Genomic DNA, 27,355 nt, shown 5'->3' on the forward strand with positions numbered 1-27,355 from the left:
GAGGGGACAGAGGGAGAGTCAACCCTGATCCACAGCACCACAGGGGTTGAGCTGGCACTGACTACTCTCACACTCCCACGGGCGCCAGGGGCAGGGTAAGGAAATCCACCCACCGCGGCATTAGGGGCAGCCCAGGCTCGCCCATTCCCTCCTGCAGAGGCTGAACCTGATGTCACATGATGTAGCCCGACCATGTTTGAAATACCTTAGAGGAAGGTTTACAGGAAGAAATCTTGGCGTTCATCTGCTCTAAGGAACTGCAGCCCAGAGAGGGACTGGGCTCTGCCCAACACCCCACAGCATCTCCGTCACAGAGAGGGAGGTGGGACTGAGGCTTCCTAACTCCAAAGCTCATGTGAGTCCAAGACAAGTTGTCCAGACTGAACCCCAGCCTCCACTGTCCCTGCCTGGAATAGGGACAGTGCAGTGAGAGTTCTTGCCACAGGCCAGCAAGGGGAGGGTGTCTGGGCAGCTAAGAGGGCTGCAAAGGGGGCTACAGGATGATCTGGATCTTGATATTAAAAAGAAATAAATAATATTAGCATCTATGGAGCACTTAGCGCAACTCTAGCACTGTGCTGATCATTTACAAACATTTACAAACATCACTTCATACTCATAATGACTCTTTGGGGTAGGTGCCATTATAATCCACACTTTTTCAGATAAGGAAACCTAGGCACAGAGAAAAGCAACTTGCCCCGGGTTACCAGCTGGTAAGTGGCAGACCAGGAATCTGAGCCCAGTGGTTTTGACGCCAGTGAGGGCGTGAGGGCAAAGGCTCTGCTGAACAAGAAAAAGCACATTCCTAGGGGACCCTGCAGTCCTGGGCACTGTCAGCTCCAGCCCAGGGCCTGCCCTCCAGCAAGAGCTGCTGCAATTCTCCAGGAGGCACGGCCTCGGTGCGCCCTCTGCTGATCACAAGGAGGACCAAAGAGTTCTCTTTTATGAGCTCAGAGGCAGGGCTGAGCCCCAGAGTCAAGTGGCAGGGGACCACGCTCCCTCCTCCCAATTATGGACCAGGGGCCGGGGGCTGGCTGCAGACCACCACCACTGTGGAGCTCCCCAGCTCAGCCTAAGTCTACCAAGCTACAGGACTGGCTTGGCTGCAGCCCTGATTTCTCAGGGCTTCCCTCTCTTGAAATCTTGCCCATCTTTCCCAAAAGCATGAGGTTCTAAGCCCACCTCATGGAAGACCAGGACCACAGGCCTGATGGACAATGCCAAGAGGGCCAACAAGAGGTGGGATCCATTCAGAGTATTGCCACATGGACAAGGGTAGAATTGGAACTCAAAAGGAGAGTCAGGGAAAGGACCCTGAGGGCCACGGGGAGGGCAGGCTGTGAGTTGGGTCCTGAAGGATGGTCTTTAAACAGCCCAAGGGCGAGGAAAGAGCAGTAAAGACTGGGGTCAGTGTGGGCAAAAGCATGAAGAAGGAACAGGCATCTGGCCATGCCCATCTTGGACAACTTTGTTCAGACCTTGGCTTGCTGCTGAGTGGGGCTCGGTGAGAGGAAGACAGCGCCAGGACAGGGAACTAAGGAAAACTTTGGGGGCTGCTCTGGCCTAGGGAACCAGGGAGTTAGTTATGGGCCCTGTATCAGAGGAGAAAGCAGCCATTAATCGAGGATGATAATCCACATTTTATTTGCTGTGTATAGACTCTCAGGTGCCCATTCCCCCAGCCTGGGGAAGAAGAGGTAGGCTCTGGAGGAAGGTGGCATCAGAGTGAGGACACGTTCAACAGAAGGTCCTGCTACCCTGAGCAAGGGGCATCGTGTGGGCTGGAACTTGTCCTGTCTGCACTCCCTCCCCTCTACATGGGTCTTCCTATTTGACACCAGCTCACTCCCTCTTCTTCCTGTGGACTGGCCATGGGCAGGAGACCCAACCTCCTCTCTTCGGTGTTTCAGCTTCTCTTCCTGCTCTATTCCTGGAGAGAGAGAACGCTAACACCCATAACCTCCCTCCGAAACTTCCTACAGAAGCCTCCTCACAACCCAGGGTGCACAACAGAGACTCCTGACGATTGCTAACACCAGCAACCCCAAGGCCCCCACAGCTGCTGCATCTGCTGGCAGGACAGTAGGCACAAGTGTTTATCTGTGTAAGGCAGGGTTGGCGGTGCCACTGTGGCAGGATGTGGGGAAACATAGGACTCTGGGGTGTGCCTGAAAGTGGAGGCAGAAAGGCCCCAGAAGCCAAGGACATGGGCTTATTTATCATAGAAGTCCACGTGGGCTCCAGACTTGAACATGTCCTTCTGCAGCAAGCTCAGCAGTTTCTGAGCTGACACCTCACAATCCACCAGTTCCCCCTTTGTCTTCAGCTCCTGAAGCCTTTTTCGCAACTCTGGGTCTATGGAGGTCTCCCGGGCCAACTGCTGCATGTCTGTGTCCAGGGGACCTAGGGGATAAAAAGAAGATGAGGGGATATGGCCAAGGAAGGGACAAAGGTCACAGTCCTCCCTGTATGTGGAGGGTGGGGCTGAGTCAGGTCTGGCCAGAGACAACACTTCATCTTCGCTGAAATGTGTGGTTAGAGTCACCAAAGGCTTCATTTTGTCACTATTGAGTTCCAGACTCAAATTCCAAAGTTCACTGAACATGAACCATCCAGACCACTGTCTAAAACCAAGCTTCTCATCTCCTGTCCTACCAGCACCTCCTTCTGACTTTCCCGTTTCTATCAATGAAGTACTCTTCTCCCAGATTCAAACCCTCCAGCACCTTCTCTTTCCCTCCCCATCTCCTCCTACAGCCAACTGGGCACCAGGCAGGACCCTTCTGCATCTACATATCCTGAAATTGGACCCTTTTTACAACCTTGGTTCTCACCCTGCTTCAACTCCTTCCGTAGCCCTCTGCTTAATTCATCTTGCTAAAAACATCACTAAGATCACATCATTTCTCCACTCAAAACTCCTCAATGGCTTCCCAATAGCCTGGCTTAGTACTCAAGGCCCCTTTACCTGCTGCCATCTGGGCATACCTAGCCCGCAGGCAAATGAGAAGACCTGTTACTCAAATAATGAGCTTTCCCACCTTTCCTACCTTTATCTGGAGTACTCCCACCTGCTAACACCCAAACAGCTCTCAAGGTCAATATCCAGTAACACCACCCCAAGCAACCCCACCCAAAGGGAATCATTTCCTTCTGAATTCTAAGCACTTTCTATTCTTCATACAGGAATTATAGCACCCCAGAATTTTGAATTAATTGTCCTCAGAGGCAGAAAATCACAGAATCCCAGGGTTGGAAGGAGAATCACCCTCCTGATCCTGGACCACCTTCCAACCACTTGTGCATCCCTGATGAGAAGGACTTGCTACCTTTCCAAACAACACATTCTACCTTTGGACACTTGTTAGAATGCTGTTTCAGAGGCTGAAATGAAAACCAGGCTGGCCTCTGCCTTTGTTCAGGCCCTGGAGACCTCCCCCAAAATCTCGGCTCCCTCATAATGCCCAGGGCAGCTCCTGAGATCTAACCTAGACATGTGGCATTCTGGAGTGTGCTTGGCTCCTGGCTGTCTTTTACATTTGGTCACTATAATGTGAGCAAGTCCTAGGCTGAGCTCAGAGTAGGTGATGAACAGAATGTTGGCTGCAAGAATGACTGTGTGCGTTGTGGTGGAGCTGAGTCCTGGAGAACATGAGGAAGACTTGGAAGCAAGGTGGGATCCTGGACCTGCCTCGTCTGGGCTTTGGGCAGGCCATTCTACCTCTCTGCCCCATGGTCCTGATCCTGTTCCCCAGGGGAACAGGTTACTAGAGCTCTACCTAAGTTGCTCATACACTCTACTGAAGTTCTTTCACCACCTTTTAATTGCAGCATTCTCAAGCCTAGAATAGAAGCCTCACTATTAAGAAAGAGGCATTGTGGCATCATGGTAGGGTGGTCAGAAACCAGACCAAGTGTCACAAGACTCCCTTTTGACTTTCATGAGGACAAGGGCTCTAATCTTATTTATCCCAGCACGCCCCCCTCCCCATGATCCAGCACGGTTCCACCTGGGATGGTCAGCACTCAGCAATGTCTGTCTGCTCCCCAATCAACTAAGATGTACTGCAGACTGCCTTAGTGCAGTGCTTTGCTAGGTGCTGAGAACGTAAGATGAACAGTGCACGGTCCCTGCCTTCCAGACTTTCCTGTCAAGGGAGGGAAGGAGACAAGAAAATATGTGAAGACAACACAGTGTGATAAGTCCTATTTAACAATTAGATAGCACTTCACAGGTAGGGATCACGTTCACACGTATTATCTCATTTAGTCCTCCAAAGTACCTTGTAGACAGGTGGCATCCTCCCCATTTCACATGAGGAAATGGGGTACAGGCCAGGAATTCCAACCCTAATTTTCTCTCAAACTCCATCTAATACCTCAGACTTTCCTGCCTCACCCTCCAGCCCAGGAAAGAAACTTCCTGCTTCCTGTCCTATCCCTGGCCCCTGCCAGTTCTAACTTCCTTGAAGTCTGTATTTCCCCTGAGGGGTTATCACGATTCAGGGACAATATACTCTGTGGGTCCTTTCCTAGAGGCAGATTCGGCACCTTGCCCAGCTCCCAGGGAAGAACCAACCGGTTCTGGCAGACAGAGGTGGCAGTACTTCCCACCTACCTGGGGCATAGCTCAGCACCCGCACACCAGGTTGCTCTGCAGCCAGGACTTGGAACATCATGTTACGAGCAGCCTTTCCTGCACAGTACAGTGCCCAGCCCTTGAAGGGCTGCAGGGCACAGAGGGATGAGATGTTAACCACAGTCCTAATGAGGCCAGGACGTTCTGGGAAGGCCTTCAGGATGCTGGAGGTCAGGCAGAGCGTTGACGTCAAGTTCAGAGCCCAGTAGTTGTTCACTTCAGTTGGGTCACCCAGGTCCACGAAGCCTTTGGACACATCCCCAAGAGTGCCTGAAAACCAGACCTTAGGAATGAACCAGTGCAGGTGGGGCTTTCTCCTTCCCCAGCCCTCCCCAAATCTCTCCAGATATCCTTTCCCATCCAGACCTAGAGGAGGAATCTGCCCAGCACTTCTGAAGACGCCTCCCTCTTCCCCAGTTCTGCGGACAGACACACCTGGGGAACCCACCCACTCCACGCTGCAGGCTGAGAAGGCACCTGCCTTTCCCTGGGAGTGCTTTGGGGGTCTTTGGAGAAACAGGGGAATTTGTTTGGAGACCCCATTCTGTGACTCAGGACTCCGCCAGAGGGCGCAGAGCAAGGCCATCGGTAAATTTCTGCAGGCGCTTTAGAAAACCTGGCCAGCCAAACCGTGGCGGAGGGACGGGGACAAAGGTTGCGCCGACGGCTCCAGGTCCTTTTCGCCCCGCCTACGCTCGCTACGCAAGCTGGAAAACGAGGCCTTTGGACTTTCAGGGGTCTTATCCTATCTCCTAAGTAAATTCCCCAACAGTGGGGGAAGTGAACGCCCAAAAGGGGAGTGCGCTCCCAGACCCCTGGGGTCTTACCTGCGTTGTTGATGAGTAGCAGTCGCTGCAGCCCCTCGGGCTTGGGGAGCTCGCGAAGGGCGCCCAGCAGCTGCTGCAAGCCGGCCTCGGCGCCTAGGTCGGCCGGCACCCGCACCACGCGCAGACCAGGCCTCCCCGCGCTCAGCTGGGCCTCCAGTTGTCGCAGCGCCTCGTCGCTGCGGGCGCTTACGACCAGCACGGAGCCAGGTGACAGCAGCGAGGCCAGGAGCGGGGCCAGCGCGCGGCCGAAGCCGCGGGAAGCCCCGGTCAGCACGCACACGGCGCGCCCCAGGCCGCCCTCCATGCCGCCCTCCTCCGCCAGGGGCCGCCGCGGTGGGCGGGGCCGCGAGCGTGTGGGCGGAGACCCCGCCTGGCGGGGGCGGGGCGGGAACTTGCGGCTTCGGGCTGGGAGCGCCGGGACCTGGTTTCCTTGGCTTCTGGTGGCGGAAGTGAAGACGCTGGCACAACCCGAGACGGTGAGAATGGGCTAAACAGAAAGGGCCGCGGGGCGCAGCCCACACGAGAAATCCTAGCCGGCTCCCAGCGCTGCCTTGCTCTTCGCTCGTCTCTCCCGCACAGTCAACCCCCAGCTGGGACGCATCGCATGCTCGGACTTTCCTCCCAGTTCCAGACCCAACTTCTTGCACAAGTGACCTCCTCCAGGGCAGGCCACCTGCTCGGTCCTTGCATCCCTGGACCTTGCCAATGAAAGCCCTGAATGAAGTCCATGCCGTTTAGGGCTTGTGGTCCCTGCTGTGCTTGGGAGCTCCCCCTGGGAGAACGACAGTTGCTCCTTCAGCTGATGTTAAAACTCTTCTCCCTTTTACTAGGCCCAGAGCAACTCAGTGCTCCCGCCGGTTCCCCCGGCCTCTCTGAGATTTCTGACTCCTACTGTCCCTAAAGTCTATGTTCCCCTGGATTCTGCAGCCTCTCATTCTACAGTCTCTCTAGCAGGCAATCCCATCCACTCACCAGTTCCATCCAGATCACCTAAGCCTGTTCCCCCAGACCTGTGCTTCAGAAAACCCACATTTGCAGTTTTTTTCAAGGAGATTGGGAAGGTGAAACAAGTTGGCATGCATCTACAAATCTTAAAAAAGGAATCTCTTCATGATTTCATTTTTATGGCCAAATAGTAAATAGTATTCTATTGTGTGTATAAATATGAGGGTTGTCCAGAAAGTATCCAGCCATGTAGAGAATCTCTTCCGAGTTTAGCGCGGGCAGGAAGCGACCTCCAATAACTCAGCCCAACTGCCCCCAGGGCTGTTCCTTCCCCTGCAGCTAGACAGGAAGAAACAATTTGGGGGGTAGCTTTTCAACACAGGTGCCCCTAGCACTTAGCACACACTTTTTGTAAAATGTACAGTTCAGACTGTACATACACTGTGGGACATATTGTAAGAACAAATTAAACTGCAAAAAACCTTAAACTTCATTTAGTAGACTTATTGTTAATATGGGTATTATTTTGAAACTATTTTATGTAAAGTAGGACAAAGAAAATAAGTAATTGTGCTAATGTTAGGAGCCAAGATTTTCAGTATTAGAGAAAAGAGATCAAGTATAAATTCAAGTAAGTTAAGGGGAAAGTCTGTAAAGTTAAATTTGAATTGGAAGCCAGAAAATTTTACAATTTTCTGGGCATGGTGGCTCATGCCTGTAGTCCTAGCACTTTGGGCGGCCAACGTGGGAGAATCACTTGAGGTCAGAAGTTTGAGACCAGCCTGAGCAACATAGCCAGACCCATCTCTACAAAATATGGAAAAATTAGCCGGGCGTGGTAGTACATACCTGTAGTCTTAGCTACTTGGGAGGCTGAGGCAGGAGGATCACTTGAGCCCAGGAGTGTGAGGTTGCAGTGAGCTATGCTGACACCACTGGACTCTAATCTGGGTGACAGAGTGAGACTGCCTTAAAAAAAAAAAAAACAAAAAAACTCCTCCTGCCTTATCCTCCCGAGCAGCTGGGACTATGGCTGCATGCCACCATTCCCTGCTAATTTTTCTATTTTTATAGAGACAGGGTCTCACTACGTTGCTCAGGCTGATGTCAAACTCCTGGCCTCAAGCAATTACCTCCGCTTTGGCCTCCCAACCATGCTAGGATTACAGGCATGAGCCACTGTGCCTGGCTTACTAGGCCAGGAGTTTGAGGTTGTAGTGAGCTATGATGATGCCACTGCACTTTAACCCAGGCAATAAAGCAAGACCCTGTTGGAAGGAAGGAAGGAAAAATTGTGCAATTTATTGCAGTTAGTTTTACTTTTATATAATAATGCCAAAAGCATGCAATTTTTCTCTTTCAGGTGTATTGGTTCTCCAGGACCTATGACTAGCCTTTGTTTTTAAGGATTCTCCCTACAACAATAGCAGAGAGATGAACATGGTGCCCAGGTAAAGTCTACAGTTGTGTTTTGTTTGACTTGACTAGGACTTTTTTCCTTTTTAAATTTAAGTAACATTTCCAAATTGGGATATTTTTTACATAGCAGAATTTCCAACTTCTTCTGAATAATGGGAAGGTCAGAAAGAACTGGCTGAGGTGAGCAGCAGTGCCACTTCGGGAGGGGACCGAGTGCTCCAGTTGCTAGGACCCTCACTACTCACAGCTGTAGGCATTTGAGTTACCTATGCCGGATGCATCGTGGAATTCTTATCCAGTGGTGATGGTCAAAGCATTTAACAGCCAAGGTGATGCCAAACACAGGTCCTACTGCCTGCCACCCCCCAACCAAACAGGAGAGGCAAGTGTTGGTGAAGGAAAGGTGGTTTATTTAAGTGCCTGCAGCCTGAGGAGATGACAGACTATAGTCTTAAAGACCGTCTCATCTCCTCTGCTTATTGTGCAACTTATAAAGGGAAGGAGTAAAGGGAGTTGGTAGCAGAAAGCAAGCTTTGTGCAAGTCATCATGACTTGCTCTAGGGCATCGGTGGATCTTGTTAGGCGCAGTCTGCGGTTGGCCTACTCTGGACTCAATCAGTTTTTCCTCAAGGTCATATTCTAACTATGTGCCCAGCAGCTGTGTAAGCAAGCAGCAGGTTAATTCTAAACTTTAAAGACAGAACAAGCTGAAAGCATACTGGAAGCAAAATGCCTTCCTGTTACCCAGTCTATCATTACAGTCTGAGTGGCCCTTGGGTGCGCTTACAAAGGCACCAACCAATCAGAACAGACCCAGGCCACTGTGTTGGATTGTGGAGAGGTGGGCCTGGGAAGGGTGAGGCTTTGATATTTTAACCCAGATAGGACTCTGTATATGTGTGTACCATTTTTAATTTATACTGGAAACTTTAAAAGTCTCCTTGATGTGTCTATGTGTAGGTCTCATTTTTATCATTTATTAATTTATCATACAAAGATTTATTGAGCATCTACCATGTTTTCTTGGTGATTTAATGGGCCCATTTGTTAAGAAGACTCAAGTCTTTGTTCAGTTAGGAGACATCTTTCTGTGATTTGTCTCATTATAGTCTCTCCCAGGGGAATTGCCCCAGTTAGTACATTGGCTCTCCTGGATTTATTTCTAAGTCTTCTATATTTTCACTTGCCATCATATTAATTTCTTTATCCTTTTCATATGAATTCCATAATATTTCTTGAGCCAATCTTTTAAATCACTGTAGTATCAATGTGTAAGTCATTTCCTGTATAGATTTGTCTTATTCAATATAGGGCTCCAAATGGCTATAAGGTGTGGGGATGGAGCTCTGTGTACCAGTCAAGTTCAGTGGTTTGCAGCTTTGCAGCTGCCCCATGTATGCACAGGTTCTAAGTTATCTAAGAATTAGATGAGGAGTGAGTGTGTGTGTGTGTGTGTGTGTGTGTGTATGTCTAGGAGGTAGGCTCTAAGTGTCTCTTTTCATTGGCCATGGAGGGAAGATACTGTTTGCTTGCAATGGCATCTATCTGGTCCAAACATGCCAGAAACCTTTGGCTTAATGGCAAACACAAAACACACATACAAAGAAGCAGTCTAGACCTTTAAACAAAGATAGTGGATTAAACACACACATTTAATTTTGTTCCCTTTTGAAACACCATTAAAACTATAGGAAAAGGTTTTTGTTTTTAGAGCTACAAACACACTTAGATGGGAGATGGGAGAGGGGACAACAAAACTTTAGAGGCTAGAAGTAACGTGGATGATAGGAGATCCAAGGAATCCAAATCCTTTGAAGCAATGGGGAGAGCTGAGATCCACTTAACCTATTGGCAGAATTCTAAAAAGGATCAGGAATGGGCAACGCCAACTCCCTCTGGAATGGAGCTAATGAGGCAGGCTACAGTAAGAAGTAGGCGACGCTATTTAAAAAACCAGTGAAATCCTGAATCCCCTCCCTTTCACCTGGCCTATGGCTAACTCTCCCGCCCTTGCCCCAGATGAAAACTAAAGGTTTATTTTCTGGAAATGGAGAAACATGAGATCTCTGGGCTAGGGAATACTAGGTACAGCTGAGGGCATGAATACTAAACAGAGGTGGGCAGAGAAGAAGAGGCAGGCTTAAGTGAACAAACAGGTGACACCGAATGCTGGAACCACCAGCCTTTTTCCCCCACTGAGCTCTGAGAATGATGGCAGCCAGGCTTTTACCTTTCAGAGTGGAGACTGGGGAATCTGACCACCCCAAGAGGAAAGTTCTAAATATATTGGTATCAGGAGTTCACCAGTTTTGCCCAGCCAGATCCCTTTACACTGAAGTTCAAAGTCAACAAGCTTTTCAGTCCTCTTACCTCAAATAATATATTCTATGAATGGAACAAGGACAGGATTATGAAAAAGGAATATCCAGAGAACAAGAAAGACTTGTTGAAAATTAAAAATATGACAGCAGAATTGTTTAAAAATTAACGGATGGGTTGGAGGATAAATTTGAGAACATTTTTCAGATAGAAGAGCAAAAACTATAAAATAAGACAAAAGGAGAGCAAAAATGTTAGTGAGCCAGTCCCCAAAATGCAAAATCTGAATAATAAGAGTGAGGGACATCACAAGAGAAGGAAGAGGAAGGAGGAGGAGGAGGAAGGAAGGGAGAAGAGGAGGAGGGGCAGGAAGAGGGAGGGAGGAAAAGAAAAGAAAAAGAGGGAAGGAAATCATCAGATTAAGAATTCAAGAAGAATGTCCAGAATTGCAGGGCAAGATTTTCAGATAGAAAAGGACCACTGAGTACCCAGCTCAAGGGATGAAAATGGACCCACAGCAAGGCTTATCTTTGTAAAATTTCAGAACAATAGAGATAAAGGAAAGATCCTCCAAGCTTTCAGAAAGAGAGGTAAAAACAAAAACAAACATGTCTTATATAAACAAAGGATTATAGGCCACATCAGAAATTCTGAAAGAAAATGACTTGTAACCTTGAATGCTATACCCACACAGACCATTAATCAGGTACAAGGGTGGAATAAATATCTTGCCAGATATACAGGTCTCAAAATGTTTCTCTCTTATGTACTCTTTACTGGAAAGTTCCTTGAGGATGTGCTCCATGAAAATTAGATCAACCAAAAAAGAGAAAGACATGGGCTATAGAAAAGAAGAGATAAACCACAGCAGAGAGGAAAGTGTGCTCTGCACAATAATGGTTGAATTTCTTGAGGGCAAGTTAAACTCCTATAACATAAATACCTTAACATATAGTGACTCAAATAAAGTGGATGTGTATTTCTCCCAGTCAGAATAGGTGGCTCTCTTCCTTGAGATTGTCCAGAGGCCCAGATCCTTCTATCTTGTTGCTCAGTCATCTCCTAGGAAGTCATCCTCATCTGCGTGGTCCCCTCTGGCTCACCAGCACCCCATCTACATTCCATCCCTCAGCGGGAAGAAGGCAAGCAGCCCCCACTTATGTCCTGTTAGCCAGAATTGATCCCATGTCCATCCTTCACCGCAAGGGAGGCCAGGAAGTGTAGTCTCTAGCCTGGCAGCCATATGCCTGCTAAACTGGGGGGAGGGAGTTGCTTCTAAACAGAGGAATGAAGAAAAGTATAAATCTTACAAGGCAGTGCACCCCAGCAGGTCCCGGGGAGGTGGCTGTGCACAGGCAGAGCAGGTGAACAAGCCATGTTGGAGTAATCATGAGCTTTCTTCCGGGAAGGACTTCCTGAAGAAGGTGACATTGAAAGACTACTTGATTAAATGAAATTCATTTAAACAAATATGTATTGAATGTACAGTATATGCTAGATGCTATTCAAAGTGTGTGTCATACATTAGTGATGTGCATAAACTTGAGAGGAGGTTTAGAAAAGTTTGGTGGAGTTTGGGGTTGAATTAGTGATAAATACATAGGAAACTAAACATCCAACCAAATCTACAAACAGGACAACTCTTAGCTCCAGGGAAAACAAGTTATGCAGAAACATAGTTAATATATGGCTTCATTCTGAATAGTATCTAAAAAGTCATAATAACATAAATGCTACATGTTGATCTAACCAGAACTAAGACATAACTGTATTGTATTGGAAAGATAAGGGGATAGGAAGTGTATATTGTGTGTGGCAGGAGAAAGGGAAGGAAAGATGCCTGATTCCTCACCTTCCATAGTGGATATCAATAGATAATACTAAAAGTAAAAGATGTAGACAAAGCAACAGAAGCATGTAATCTAGAGATATAGTGACAAATACAAAAAAAAAAAATCAATGAGAGGAGCTGAAAGTGGTTGCCTCTGAGAAAGAAAAAAATGGGAGGAAAGAGGATTGAAGACAGTTGTTTGCTTTTAACAAATCTTTTAAAGCCAATGGACTCTTTAGTTGTGTGCATGTAAATTGTTGATTTAAAAATAATGATAAAGGACTAATGTCTTCTGCTGTAGCTTGTGAGGAGCTCAGAAGCCATCTCTCCCATCCACACAATAACAACAAAAAAAGCTGAATAAACCGAAAATCAACAACTCTTCTTAGATCTATTAGAGAACTGAGGTCATAGGCAAACTGTTGCCCCCCACGTTGAAGAGACAGGTGGAAAGAGAGAATCACAACTTACTACAGCAGAAGCCCAGAAGCAGAAAACCTCAGGAATCAGTACTGGGGGAGGAAAGCCTAATCTGTAGTTGCTGGATTAATGGAGGCCAAGTGTGGACAAGTTTGAGAGTTCAAAACTCCAAGGGGTTGCCAGACATGGAGACTCATGCTTGTAATCCAAGTACTTTGGGAGGCCAAGGTGGGAGGATTGCTTGAGGCCAGGAGTTCAAGACCAGCCTGAGCAACATGGTAAGACCACATCTGTACAAAATTTTTTTTAAAAACTTAGCCAGCATGATGGTGTGCACCTGTAGTCCCAGCTGCTTGAGAAGCTGAGGCAGGAGGATACTTGAGCCCCGGAGTTTGAGGTTGCAGTGAGCTACGATGATGCCACTGCACTCTAGCCAGGGCAACAGAGAGAGACTCTGTCCAAATAAATAAACAAATAAATAAACTTGAGGGGGCCCAGTCTTAGAGGGGCTCCGACACTTTCACGTGTTTTACCTTCAGGAACCCTGAGTTTCTTGTAGTGAAGATAGGAGAAAAAGTTCCTCGTGTTTCTGACAGGTGAAAGGGGAAAGTAGCTTTTTTTTTTTTTTTTTGAGACAGAGTCTCGCTCTGTTGCCAGGCTAGGGTGCCGGGGTGTCAGCCTAGCTCACAGCAACCTCAAACTCCTGGGCTCAGGCAATCCTCCTGCCTCAGCCTCCCGAGTAGCTAGGACTACAGGCATGTGCCACCATGCCCGGCTAATTTTTTTCTATATATATTTTTAGCTGTCCAGATAATTTCTTTCTATTTTCAGTAGAGACGGGGTCTTGCTCTTGCTCAGGCTGGTCTCCGACTCCTGACCTTGAGCGATCCTGCTGCCTTGGCCTCCCAGAATGCTAGGATCACAGGCATGAGCCACCACACCTGGCCAAAAGTAGCCATTTTTAAAAACACCCAGAATAATCTGTTCTTCTTAGCATGGCCTGTTCTCAAGAGAAACTATTTCCTCAGAGCCTAACCTATTTGGGTTTTACTAGAACATAACCAACCCAAGGAAAAGTAAATACCCAGCTCCAGCCTGCTCTGGCCTTCCACATGGGAGAAGGGAACTCCAGTACTCTCTAGCCTTCATGTCTCCCCTAAAGGGGAAGAATAAAGCACGATAAAGGAAAGGCTTCAGGCACCCCACTGGTGGTGCGCTGTGGGCTCTGAGGGTAGTTTCCAAAAGTGCAGATGAGCTACCTGAAGACAGGCTCGTGTTCTCGCTAAGTTCCCACCTGAGCAATGGTAGAAGGTGGTGGCCTGTACGCAGGTTAGAAGGACAGCATGTGCTCTAGTGTCCTAAGGCTGTGGTAACAAATGACTACAAATTTTGTTGCTTAAAACAACACAAATTCATTCTCAGTTCTGGAGGCCAGAAGTTGGAAATCAAGGTATCAGCAGGGCTGTCCTCCTTCTAGAGTCTCCAGGGGAGAATTATTCCTTGCCTCTTCCAGCTTCTGGTGACTCTAGGCATTGCTGCCAGCAATCCTTGATGTTCCTTGGTTTGTAGCTGTATAACTCCAAATTCTGCCTCTGTCTTCACATGGCTTTCTTCTCTAGGTCTCTGTCTTCCTGTCCTCCCCTTTTCTTATAAGGACACCTGTCATTTGAATTTAGGACCTGTCCTGAATCCAGGATGATCTCAAGAACCTCAACTTAACTGTAGCTGCAAATAAGATCATTTTTTGCTAAGTAAGATCATATTCCAGGTAGACATGTCTTGCGGGGGAGGGGGTTACAACTCAGCCCACTACGGTGTGTGATAGAGAAAGAGGGTTTTCTCTCTGAGAAGTTTGCTAGACTATAGAGCTCCCAATTTTGGCTCTTAGTTGAATTTAAAGAGCTTAGATTTCTGAGAGGTACAAACAAAGGAAGCACCAAACACATTCCAATGGATAATTTATGAAGATATGTTTCTGTCATCCTAATCATCACTTTCATGACATGGGAGTCACTGGAGTAAGTAAAGGTTTTGGAAACGAATGCAACATGTAAGGATTCGTGCAGCTAATGGGCTTTCTGGGCACCTTTGAGTAAAGGGAAAAGGACCAGGAAGGAAAATCACATAAGGAACAAAGACATATTGGGTAGGAAGGTGATCAAGTGCTCCTAGGCTGGGTATGGAAAGTGGGCTTTCCTCCCTGCCACAGCACTCCAACTTCAGGAGGTCGTTGCTGGACAGCTCCCGCCCTTCATTATTGGCTTGAGAGAAAGAGAAAGAAATCAGGCACGGTTCCTTTGCCCTTCTCTCAGCCGACACCAGGCTTTTCCTTACTCCTCAAAACTCATCTTTCTTTATTGCCCCATTTGATCTGGGATTCCTTAATGATTTGTCACCTGGTGACAGCTGCTTTCTGTGTATTTTTTAGTTTCATTTGTTCATTTACTTATGCACTCATTTAATAACTATTTATTGAGTACCTACCAAGTACCAGGTTTTGAAGACACCACATCCACACCACATATAGGTGCTGAAGATACATCAGTTTACAAAATGGGCAAAAACTCCTGTCGTCCTGAAGCTTGCATTTTTGGAGGGAGAAATAATCAATCAATCAATAAAAAACTTTTAGTGTGTTGGACATTGGATGGTGCTATGACTTGAATGTGGCTCCCAAAGTTCATGCATTGGAAACTAATCCCAAATGCCACAGTGTTGAGAGGTGGGGACTAATAAGAGGTGATTAGGCCATCAGGGCTTTGCTCTCATGAATGGATTAATGTCTTTATTGTGGGAGTGGGTTCATTAACATGGGATTGGATTCATTATTGCTTGTATAAAAGCAAGTTTGACCCACTCTTGCTCTACTGCTCTCTCATGGGCTCTCTTGCCCTTCATCTTCTGCCACAGAATGATGGAGCATGAAGACCCTCACCAGATTCCAGTGCCATGTTCTTGGACTTCTCAGCCTCCAGAACTGTGAGTCAAATAAACTATTGTTTATAAAGTACCCAGTCTCAGGTAGTCTATTATAGCAGCACAAACGGACTAAGATAGATGGTGATAAGCTTCAAAGGAAAATAAAACAAGGGTGGTAAATATGGAGTGCTGGGGTGGAGGGTGCTTGCAATTTAATATAGGGTGATCAGAGAATGCCACGTTGAAAGCATAATATTTGAGAAGAGAACTGTAGGAGGTGAGAGTGTGACCCATGCAGCTATCCAGGGGAAGACTATTTCAGGCACAGAAAACTGCAAGCGCAAAGGCTCCTAAGTGGGAGGGTGCCTGGCTTGTCTGAAGAACAGGAAAAGGGCAGGGCTGTTTTAGTAGTGTTAGTAAGACAGAAAAAAATTAAGAGAAATCAAAGAAGTCATGGAAGGCCAGATTTGCATAGGGCCTTATAGGCTGCTGTAAGACTTTTCCTTGTATTATGAGAGATGGGAAAGCACTGGAGGGACCTGAGCATAAAGGACATGCTTGGACTCAGAATCATTCTTGCTCCAGCTTTGAGAATAAACTGTAGACTTTTGGGAAAAGCAGGGAGATTATTTAGGAGGTTATCTCTATAATACAGATAAGAGGTTCTTGAGGTTTGGACCAAGGGGATAGCAGAAAAAGTGATGAGATGTGATTCATTTGGGGATACATTTGAAGAGAAAGGCAAAAGGGTTTGCTGAGGATGTGGATATGGAGTATACAAAAAAGGGCATAATCAATGGTGAATCCAAGGTTTTGGGTCTTAGCAACCAGGAGGATAAAAATGGCCATTTTCCGAGATGAGGAAGACTATAGAAGGAGCAGGATTCTTTGGAGGAGATCGAAGCTCAGTTTTGGATATGTTAAGTTGAGATGCCTAGTAGAAACCAAAGAGGGGATGTTATGTAGACAGATATGTAAGTTGAGAGTACAGAGGAGAGGTCTGGACTATTGGTTCAAGTTTGAGTATCTTCAGCAGATAGTTTTTAAAGCTTCAAGATAGGATGAGATCATTTAGGGAGTGAGTGTAGATGGAGAAGAGAAGAAGTTGGGGAGATGAGGAGGCACCCACAAAAGGAGACAGATATAGGGTCGCAAATGAAATAAAGGACACCCAGTTAAATTTTAATTTCAGATAAAAAATGAATAATTTTTAATATAAAATTACCTCATGCAATATTTTGTGCATTCTTATGCAAAAAGTTACTTGTTTATCTGAAATTCAGGTTTAACTGCATTTTTGTTTGCTGAGTCTGACATACCTAGACTATGAAGCTGTGGCCATGGCGGTAGGAGAGAAATCAGGAAAATGTGATGTCTTGGAAGTAAATTTTAAAAAGTGTTTCAAGAAGAAACATGTTCTCAACATGTCACAAGCTCCCGATCAAGTAGGCAGAGAATTGATTTAATAACATGGAAGTCATTGGTGGCCTTCATATGAGAAGTTTCAGTGGAATGGTGGGTGCAAAAGTTTGACTGAGGTAGATTCAAGAGAGAACGAAGGAGGACAGGCACAGTAGCTCATGCCTATAATCCCAGCACTTTGGGAGACCGAGGTGGGAGGATGGCTTGAGGCCAGGAGTTCAAGCCCAGCCTAGGCAATATAGTGAGACCCCATCTCTACACACAAAAAGAGAGAAAGAAAATGGAGGAGAAGAATAGAAAAATGCCAAGGGTAGGATGTATAGTATAGATTATCTAAGACCTACTTACTGTCTACTTCTGTTATTGTTGAATCTTCATTGCAGATCTACAGGTGAAATGCAGAATCATATCTGTATCTCCTGGGATCATTCCATGTTTCCCTGTTTGTAACAGGCTTTTTCCTGCATGGATCTGCTTGTCTGTGGAGTGCATTGTCCTCCTTCCACTGCCTGATTCTCTGAATCTAGGTAGTCTCCTGTCTCTACTTACATACTCTGTTGGGGCCCCACTCTCCAGAGTAGAAGATGCCAGTGTTAGCCTCCCTCAAAATTATACATCACCACCAATATAATGTGTTTAACAATGCCAATATTACAGATGAGGCATGTCATTACGAATTATTGCCAACATCTGAATATTCAAGTACAAATAATCATGCTAGATTTAACATAAAGTGAAAATACTATTTATTATACAATTTATATGTTTGCATTTTTTATGCTTTAAAGTATTATTCAAAGGTACAATTCTGAGGTAATTAATGATGCCTATAAAAGCTGTTTGTTTTAAATATTTAAAAATAGTTGAGAGATTTAAAGTAAATAGGAGAAATAGGCTACATTAATACAAACATTATGAAAGCATGGCAGACAGATAATTTAGGAATAAATTTTTATCCTTTTTTATCCAGTGTTTATGAAAAATGTAAATAATAATACAGGCAAAATAATCAAAATTACAACTGGAAACTTCTACAAACAGTAAGAAAGTTTTATAAGGCCATTAGTATAAAATAAATATTCAGAAATCAGTAGTTTCATACTTAAATGACAACCAGTTAGAAGACGTAATGCAAGACCATACTTAATAGGTGTAAAAAAGAGAGAATAAATAGGTATACATTTGAACAAGAAATTTGTAAACCTACATAAGGAAAACTAGGCCGGGTGTGGTGGCTCACGCCTGTAATCCCAGCACTTTGGGAGGCCGAGGCAGGAGGATTGCTTGAGGCCAGGAGTTTGAAACCAGCCTGGGCGACATAGTGAGACTCCTGTCTCTACAAAAATTTTTAAAAGAATGAGCAGGCATGGTGGCATGTGCCTGCAGTCCCAGCTAATTGGGAGGCTGAGGTTGGGAGAATTGCTTGAGCCCTGGAGTTCGAGGTTGCAGCGAGCTATTATTGTGCTACTGCACTCCTGCCCAGGTGACAGAATGAGACTCTGTCTCACAATAAAATAAAATGAAATAAAAAAAAGGAAAATTAAAACTTTGCCAAAGAACAAAAAAGTAGACCAGAGTAGAAAGATATAAAATGTTCTTGAACAGGAAGACTTAGCATTACATTACAAAGATGTTTGTTCTTCCTAAATTAATTAAAGAAATAGAACCTCAATGAAAATATCAACAAGTTTTTTTTTTTTCCTGGAATGAAACAAGCAAGAATAGTTAGGAACCAAATGTAATGCCTGGCACTAGATTGGATCCTGTGCTGGAAGTGGGAGAAATGCTATAAAGGGTATTATTGGGTCAGATGGCAAAACTGAAATATGAATGGTAGATTAGATACAAGTATTGTATTGATGTAAATTTATGAAGTTGATAATTGTACTGTGGTTATATAAGAGAATATCCCTATTTTTAAGGAAATGCATATTTGTAGTACTTAGGAGTAAAGGGCCATGATGTATGAAATTTACCCTCAAATGGTTTGGCAAAAAAGTTATGTGTGAGGAAGAAAGACAAGATGAAATAATACAAGAGATATTAGCAATTGTGAACCTGGGTAAAGGAACTATGGCTGTTCTCTGTACTACTTTTATGTCCGCAATTATATTTGTAAATTTGAAGTTATTTCCAAATAAAGAGTAAAAATAAAAAGAATAGACAGGAAATGTCTGAAAAGAAGAGCAATTGAAGGAGACTAGTCCTACCATAAACATACTATTGAAATGGTAGAGTTTTGGCACACAAGTAGACACACAAAGAAATAGAAAGAAAAATCCAGAAAGAGATGAAGAACATAGGGAAATTTAGCTTATGATAAAGGAGGCATCTCAATGCAAATAAACCATGTTACAACTGAATATCTATCTGGAAAAGATAAAGTTGGATCCACACCCACCCTATACATCAAGATAAACTCCAAATAGAGCAAAGATTTTATAGAAAAAAATAAAACCATAAAAATAGAAGAAAATGTGGACAAATTTCTTTGTAACATTGGAGTGAGGAAGGCCTTTCTATGATTCAAAATCCAGAAGCCAAATAAGAAGAGATTGATGAACTGTGAGTTCTGGAAGGAAAAAACAGAAAAGAATAGCAAAAAGAAAAAAGAAGAGATTGATATATTTTACTACAATAAAAAAAATTCTTAAGGCAAAAAAAGGAGACAAATAAGACAGAGAAAAATACAAAAATCTTGCAATCCCATAAGACTGACAAAGTGCTAATCTCTTCAATATATAAAGAGTTCATTGAAATCAAGACAAAAAGGACAACCCAATATAAAAATAGGCAAAGGACATGAACAGATAGTTCTCAGAAAAGGAAATGCAAATGACTTTAAACCTATAAAAGATGCTCCATTTCACTCAAACTATGAGAACTGCAAATTAAAACAAAATTGACACGCCATTTCTCAACCATGAGCTTGTCAAAAAAAATCTAAACATTTGATGACACAATTTTAGCAAGGAACTCTTATGCATTGCTAATTGAAGCCCAAAAGATTACAATCCCATGGAAGGCAATTTGGAAATATCTTTCAAAATTACAAGTGCTTCTACCTTCTGACCAGTAATCCCACTTCTGGAAATTTACCTCAAATATACTTCACATATATGAAATAACTTATGTTCAAGTTTATGCATGGCAGCATTGCTTATAACAACACAATATTGGAAAAGATCTAAATGTTATAAACAGGGACCGGGTAAATATACTATGGTACATCCTAAATAATGGAATAATATGCATCTGTGAAAATGAATAAAAACTTCTCTTTATAGTGAAATGAAAGAATCTCTAGTCTGTATTGAATGAAGAAGGCAAAGTGAAGAAGAGAAAAAAGTATATATTATGCTACCTTTTGTGCAATAAAGGGGGAATAACATATTTAGATTTTCCAACATCCACATATTAAATACTGGACAGATCCCCAATATATTATAAAACTAGTTAATTATAGAGGAGGGAGAGAGGAATTGGAGTGAAAGTGAGAATACTCAGAGTATACCCTTATATGTTATTTTGGTTTTGTAAACCATGTAGATGTATTTCTTATTAAAACAATAAACAGTTTCTTAAATAAAAACACAAATGTACTAGAAAAAAAGAATAAACACAAATTAGATCAGAATTTAAATCTTTGTAGATTTGCTTTGCATTTTAGCATTCATAACATTAAACAAAATAATCTTTAAGAACTATGCTTAATTTTTAGTTATTTTTTAATTAATTTAGCTTTGAATCTTTCAAGAAGAAATCCTGTTTGGGAATTTTTTACATCTTGTGAGGATGACTTATAAGGAGAATATCAACACTGCCACCCCAGTAGTTTCTGAGGAGGAAAACTCTAAAATCATGTACAACAATATCTATGCTGAAACAACTCTGACTCAGATATAACAAGAAATACAGATTATGAATAAAAGAAGAAACTTTCAGAAAGAAATGAGGTATCTCAAACCCATTATGTTCTTACTGATCAAACTTCAAAACAAGACTTAATAAAAATGTTTCAAGAAGATATTTCCTTTTACTTTTGAGTCTATGCAAAAATTTAAACAGAAAGCTTGACGAAAATATTGCTATAGACTGCCAGCTATTTATAGTGGTAGAAGATGAAGGATTTTTGACATTTGATGAAGATATAAAGTTCCTTCTATAAAATGTGTTACTAAAAACAGTTTTCCTAGAATTAAAGCCTGCTGTGTATAAAAAGGTTAATGATATTATTAAATGTGCTACTTCTGTACCCCCTACATCAGGCACTTGGACATGCAGAAACAACCAGAAGCCTTTTTAAAAAATAAGATAGCACCATGGATTACTGGCAATAAACAGAATGAGAGTAGACCTTTTCCATATTCTTCTTCTGCCAAAACAAACTATGTGATATACAAGATACTTTGGAACTGCCTTGTCATGTACTTACTCACAATGTTCAAACAATATAAAATGGCAGTTATTGTACATTAAAAAGGCTGCTTGACTAAAAAAAAGCCTTGATATTTTACCTTGCAGAAGCAATAGCGACATAGCAGGACTTTCTAACAACCCATTGTGGTTTGTAGGGAAAGGAGTTTACTTGCTGGAACCTGCTGTAGAAGTAACCAACTCAGTTGTCTTGCGAGGGTAATATTCCTTTCACTGAAACCTGCTGGAAAGATTCTCCTATCAGTCTACTCTAGTGACAGTTTCAAAATTGATATGCATGTAATCAAACCTGAGATGCAGATGTAAATTCAGAATTTAAATCATACTGTTCCATTGTGTCCTATTTCAAGATTCAAGGCTTAAAGACAAGTATTTTTTCAAGTGATTGTGTGATGCAGCAAGTGCATGAAAAAATTATTATAAATAAAAGTTATACATGAGCGTGATCATCTTAAATCTGATTTTGAAAGTATTCAGGGAGCATTTTCTTTCAGCAGTGCACAAAGCTTGTTTGTAAAACTGCCGTAATGAAAATGTTTGGTCACCATCAACTTAATCTTTAATCAAACATCTGAAATAATATGTCTTTAAGGTAAGGTACCATTAAAGAGAAAGAAACGTTCAATAACATGGTAGTAACATCACCATCAGCAGGTCAGAATGGCAGAGCAAGACAAAAACTATTTTGCTCTTTTCCCCACCTCAGTAGAAAATGAGCATCTATTTAGTATTGCAAATATTCAGTATAGTGACCACAAGAGCAAACAGACAGTGTTGAGGAATTATTTCTTTACTGCAATGGCAAATTGTTAAAATATGACCATTAACATTGTAATAACAAAATTCAAATAATGTAATATTTATATTCAAATGTGATGTATATGCACATGTTCATGGCAGCATTATTCACATAGCCCCAAACTGGAAACAATATGAATTTCCATCAGCTGGTAAGTGGATAAATAAAATGTGGTATATCCATACAATAAACAATAACAAGGAATAAAGTCCTGATACGTGGTACAACATAGGTGAATCTCATGAAAGAAGTCAGATACATATAACTACATATTGTATGATTCTACTTATATGAAATTTCTAGAAAGGGAAAACTATAGAGACAGCAAGCAAATCGATGGTTATCTCAGACTTAGAGTAGAAGCAAGAATTAGCTGCAAACAAGCCTGAGGGAACTTTTTGGAGTGATAGAAGGGTTCCACACTGGATTACAACTTTAAGACATACAGTTTTAGCTCTTAAATTTAGGTTTTTGATCCATTCTGAGTTAAATTTTTGTTTTGTCTAAACAAACATTCATTTTCTCACAGTTCTGTAGACTAGAAGTCCAAGATCAAGGTGCCATTGGGGTTGGTGTCTTGCAAGGGTTCTCTTCCTGGCAGGCAGATGGCCCCCTTCTTGTTGTGTCCTCACATGGCCTTTCGTCTGTGTGCACACACAGGGAGAGAGTGCTCTCTGGTGTCTCCTCCTTTTCTTTATAACACACCCGTCCTATTGGATTAGGGCCCCATTCCTTTTTTTTCCTAAGTTTTTTATTATGTTAAAATACACATAAAATTTACCATCTTGAACATTTGTAAATTCAGCTGTATTGAATACATTCATGATGTGAAAACATCGCCATCATCCATCTCCATAACTTCTTCACTTTGTTAAACTAACACTCTATACCTATTAAACAGTAACTCCCTGTTCCCCTCCCCTCGGCTCCTGACAAACACCATTCTACTTTCTATCTCTATGATTTTGACTACTCTCTGCCTAAAATAAATGGAATCATACAGTATTTGTCTTTTTGTGACTGGCTTATTTCACTTGGCATAATGTCCTCCTTCATCCATGTTGTAGCCTATGTCAGAATTTCCTTCCTTTTTAAGGCTGAATGATATTCCATTGTGTGTATATCCCACATTTTGCTTACGTATTCATCTTTCAGCAGACATGTGGGTTTCTTCCATGCTTTAGCTATTGTGAATGATGCTTCTGTGAACAAGGCTGTGCAAATATCTCTTCAAGACCTTGTTTTCAATTATTTGGGGTATATGTCCAGAAGTGGGATTGCTGGATCATATGGTAATTCTATTTTTAATACTTTGAGGAACTGCAGTATGGTTCTCCACAGTGGCTGTGCCATTTTGCATTCCCACTAACAGTGCACAAGAGATCCAATTTCTTCACATCCTCACAACACTTGTTATTTTCTGTTTTTTTGGTTTTTCTTTTTTTAAACCTAATGGATGTGAGGGGATATCTCATTGTAGTTTCAATTTGCATTTCCCTAATGATTATGATATTGAGCATCTTTTCACGTGCCTATTGGCCATTTGTGTTTCTTCTTTGGAGAAATGTCTATTCAAGGCCATTGCCCATTTTTCAATCAAGTTTTTTTTTGTTGTTGTTTTAGGAGATCTCTATACATTCTAGATATTAACCCCTTATCTGATATATGATTTTCAAATATTTTCTCCCATTCTATGGGTTGCTCTTTTACTCTGTTCATAGTGCCTTTTGATGCCCTCAATATTTTTCATAAAGTCTAATTTGTCTATTTTTTAATCTAGAAATGTTTAGTGCATCTTAATTGATAGTCTCACCAATCATTCTCCAATGGGGAAATGTTAGTTCCCCAAGAAAAATTAGGATAGTGTTATCAGAAGAAGGGGCAATGGATGTGGGGCCGCAAAGGCAACAAACTGTCCTTTAGAACAGCAGTCCCGACTTCGGACGCCGAGGAGGCCACTCTCTCCAGGACTCCCCGCAAGACATGGGCTTCGGGGACCTGGGGACACCCCCTCTCCTGCCCAGCAGCAGTCCCCTATGCACGCCCCTCGTCTGCACAGAACACAAGCTCCAGGATCGCAGGTCCCCTCTTTCTGAGGTGCCCGTGGGAACTTGCCAAACTCTCAAACCCAGCACGGAGACGCGCATGCTGCCCAGGTTCAGTAGGAGGTGGGTGACTTTTAGGAAGGGTTGGAGTTACCCACATTGGGACTCAGACAAGCCCACAGGAACAACATGCCACCCTAGGGAAGAAGTCATCAGCTGATGTACCGACTTCAGTTGTCTAAATGTCACATGATGACCTTGCTTATTTTACTGAGACAATACAGCCTAGTAACCCATTGTGTCTGCCAGAATACCCGACTTTCCCTCTGTTAGCATGGGAAAACCGCTGCTGTGTTCCTATTTAAGCCTTCTTCCAGTTGTGCACTGGGTAGGACGTCATCTCCCATCTATTCAAGGAAAAGCCTGGCTGCCTCCATTCTGCCTTCTTTATCCTCAACCACCAACATCTTGCTTTGTACTGGACCAAACCCATCAATGTGCTTAAATAAGCAGGAGGCTGTTGGCCTGAGGCTGTCTCTGTCCTTTGAGGTCGTACCTTGTAAATTACAACCTAACTTAAACCAAATCCTAGTTTAGTATTATATTAATATTTCTTGTAACAAGTAGCCAGGGCTCAGCCAATTACAGGCATCTAACTAATCAGACCATGCCGAAATAAGGCAGACACTAGCTGAATGGCATGATTTTCCTACTTTGATTTTTTTTCTTTGTCCTGTGAAAGTTTGCTGCTCACACTGCTGGGCTGAGCTCTCTTTACCTCTTCCCCTGATGTATTAATTGTTCTTTGCTCAATTAAACTCTGTTAAGTGAAAAAAAAAAAAAAAAAAAAAAGAAAAGAAAAGAAAGAAAGAACGAACAGGAGTCCCCAACCTTTTTGGCACCAGGGACCAGTTTCATGGAAGACAATTTTTTCATGGATTGGGTGTGGAGATGGTTTCGGGATGATTCAAGCACATTACATTTATTGTGCAATCAAACCTCTCTGCTAATGATAATCTGTATTTGCAGCTGCTCCCTAATGCTAGAATCACCGCCTCAGCTCCACCTCAGATCATCAGGCATTAGATTTTCATAAGGAGCATGCAACCTAGATCCCTCACATATGCAGTTTATAGTAGGGTTTGAGCTCCTATGGGAATCTAATGCCACCACTGATCTGACAGGAAGCGGAGCTTATGTGGTGATGTGAGCGATGGGGAACTGCTGTAAATGCAGGTGAAGCTTGGCTTGCTCACCTGCAGCTCACCTCTTGGTGTGGGGTGGGGATCCTAACAGGCCACAGACCATTACTGGTGGAGTTGAGGACCACAGTTTTAGAAGCTAGATTTTTGCAAGAATGTTCATTACTTCATTTATTTTATACTACCAAAAAGTTATGCGTGTTCAATATTAACTAAATGGTTAAATAAAATTTAGCACATTTAAGATGGTCTATAATGCACCCATTAGAATCATATTTTGAATTAATATTTAAGGATGAAAGAACTCATTATGGAAAAATAGAATAAAACCTGAATAGAGTCTGTGAATCAAATTTAGTTTAAAAGTTATTGCCTGGCACAGTGGCTCATGCCTGTAATCCTGGCACTTTGGGAGGCCAAGGCCGGACGATCACTTGAGGCCAGGAGTTCAAGACCAGACTGAGCAAAAGCATGAGACCTCATCTCTATGAAAAACAGAAAAATTAGCTGGGTATGGTGGTGTGCACCCATAGTCCCAGCTGTCGGGGAGGCTGAGGCAGGAAGATCGCTTGAGCCCAGGAGTTTGAGGTTACCATAAGCTATTATGATGCCACTGCACTCTATCCCAGATTATAGAGTGAGACCTTGTCTCAAAAAAACAAAAATTATTTAGTTTGAATTCTTATTGTTACATATAACCAACACCTGAAAGAAATGCACTAAAATGTGAATAGTAGAATAATAAAATGTATGCGAATACACACACATACACACACACACATATATATACTGTAGTGAGTTGAAAGATGACCCCTAAAAAAATATACCCACGTCCTAATACCTGAGTTCCTGAATTTGATCTTATCTGGGACAAGTATTTTTGTATATATAGTTAAGTTAATGATCTCGAGATCATCCTAGATTATCAGGATGGGTCCTAAATTTAATGGTCCCTATAGGAGACAGAAGAGAAGACATGCACACAGAGAAGGCCATGGCTAATGTAGGGATAAGGCAAAAAGCGAAGGTGGAGAGAGACTAAGTGCAGCCATTTTGACGGATTCCAGACCCTAACCTCCTTGAACAAGGAAGCGCTAGCAAGTCGCTGCCAGGGACCAGCAGAGGATGGATGAATTACTAAGCCAGATGCCTTACAAACTGTTTGCACTTGCCTTTCTGTGACAACAGTTTATGAATAACTTTTATGGCCTTACCTCAAGACAACACTGGTCACCAATGGCTGTTGCCTAACGTGGATTTTTGGACACATCAAAACATTACCATTGCCCCTAAGGTGTCCCCCTCTTGCTTGGGAAAGGACCCCTAGTCTGTGGAGTAGGATCTGTTATGTGTCTCACTCCATAAACTTTCTGTCACTAGTTGGCTCGCTCTCGAAATCACTGCCGAACGAAGCCAAGAACCCACTTGGCAGTTCAAGGCGCCTTCCTCCTTTCACTGGGACAGTCCCACTGTCACGGGCATGTGAAGATGGAGGCAGAGATGGGAGTGATGCAGCCACAAGCCAAGGAACCCCTGGAGTCACCAGAAGCTGGAAGAAGCGAGAAACAGTTCTCCGGTGGAGCAAGAACAGCCCTGCTGACACTTTTGCCCTCCCTTGCTGCCAGAGGATAAATTTGTATTAAGTCACCCAGTTTGTGGTAATTTTGTTATAGCATCCCTAGAAAACTAATGTGAACACAAATAAACAACAGTCTTTCTATGTAGTTTATCCAATATGCATTTCCCCAAATTTTCCATATTTTTTCCACAATAAAGATATTGTTTTAAAAGTTGGGTATAACGAAGGCTAGCAAATTTAATATCAGACAAAATCAAAGTTCAGCAAAAAATTCAAGGGGCCTGAATTCCCATAGGGCCACGCCCCAGGAGAAGCCTGCCACTGTGACTGCTGCCTTGGGCCGTCGTCCCGTCCGTCACTTTCCGACTCCGTTCCTGTTTCTCTCTCCTTCCCAGCTCCCGGCTTCGCTCGGCTTGGCGTGGGGTCGGCGGGGAGCTGGTTGGGGGTTCGGTCTCGCTCCTTCTGAGGCCGCCGTGGCTCCCGCCCTGCCGAGCCCAGCACCCGGCATCCCGATTCCCGCGTGTCTGGGACGGGGAATCGCGCATTTAC

At 43.5% G+C, this 27,355-nt stretch overlaps 1 protein-coding gene and 1 long non-coding RNA gene across 2 annotated transcripts; one reads left to right on the forward strand and one right to left on the reverse strand.

Moving 5' to 3' along the window:
• Positions 1 to 1,625: 1,625 nt before the first annotated feature.
• Positions 1,626 to 5,811, reverse strand: SPR (sepiapterin reductase). The gene is made up of 3 exons (XM_069494180.1): positions 5,470 to 5,811; positions 4,622 to 4,912; positions 1,626 to 2,406 (listed from the first exon to the last, which is right to left on the reverse strand). Exons 1-3 carry the CDS (start codon positions 5,771 to 5,773, stop codon positions 2,216 to 2,218), a joined length of 786 nt encoding a protein of 261 aa, XP_069350281.1. The 5' UTR covers positions 5,774 to 5,811; the 3' UTR covers positions 1,626 to 2,215.
• A 2-nt stretch (positions 5,812 to 5,813) lies between these two features.
• LOC138399643 (uncharacterized) lies at positions 5,814 to 15,424 on the forward strand. Its single transcript, XR_011236171.1, has 3 exons — positions 5,814 to 5,945; positions 7,778 to 7,865; positions 15,314 to 15,424. It is a non-coding gene; the product is annotated as an uncharacterized lncRNA (long non-coding RNA).
• The last annotated feature ends 11,931 nt before the right edge of the window (positions 15,425 to 27,355 follow it).

The sequence above is a fragment of the Eulemur rufifrons genome, chromosome 19 (genome assembly GCF_041146395.1).
Source record: "Eulemur rufifrons isolate Redbay chromosome 19, OSU_ERuf_1, whole genome shotgun sequence".
In the NCBI taxonomy this organism is placed as follows: Eukaryota; Metazoa; Chordata; class Mammalia; order Primates; family Lemuridae; genus Eulemur; species Eulemur rufifrons.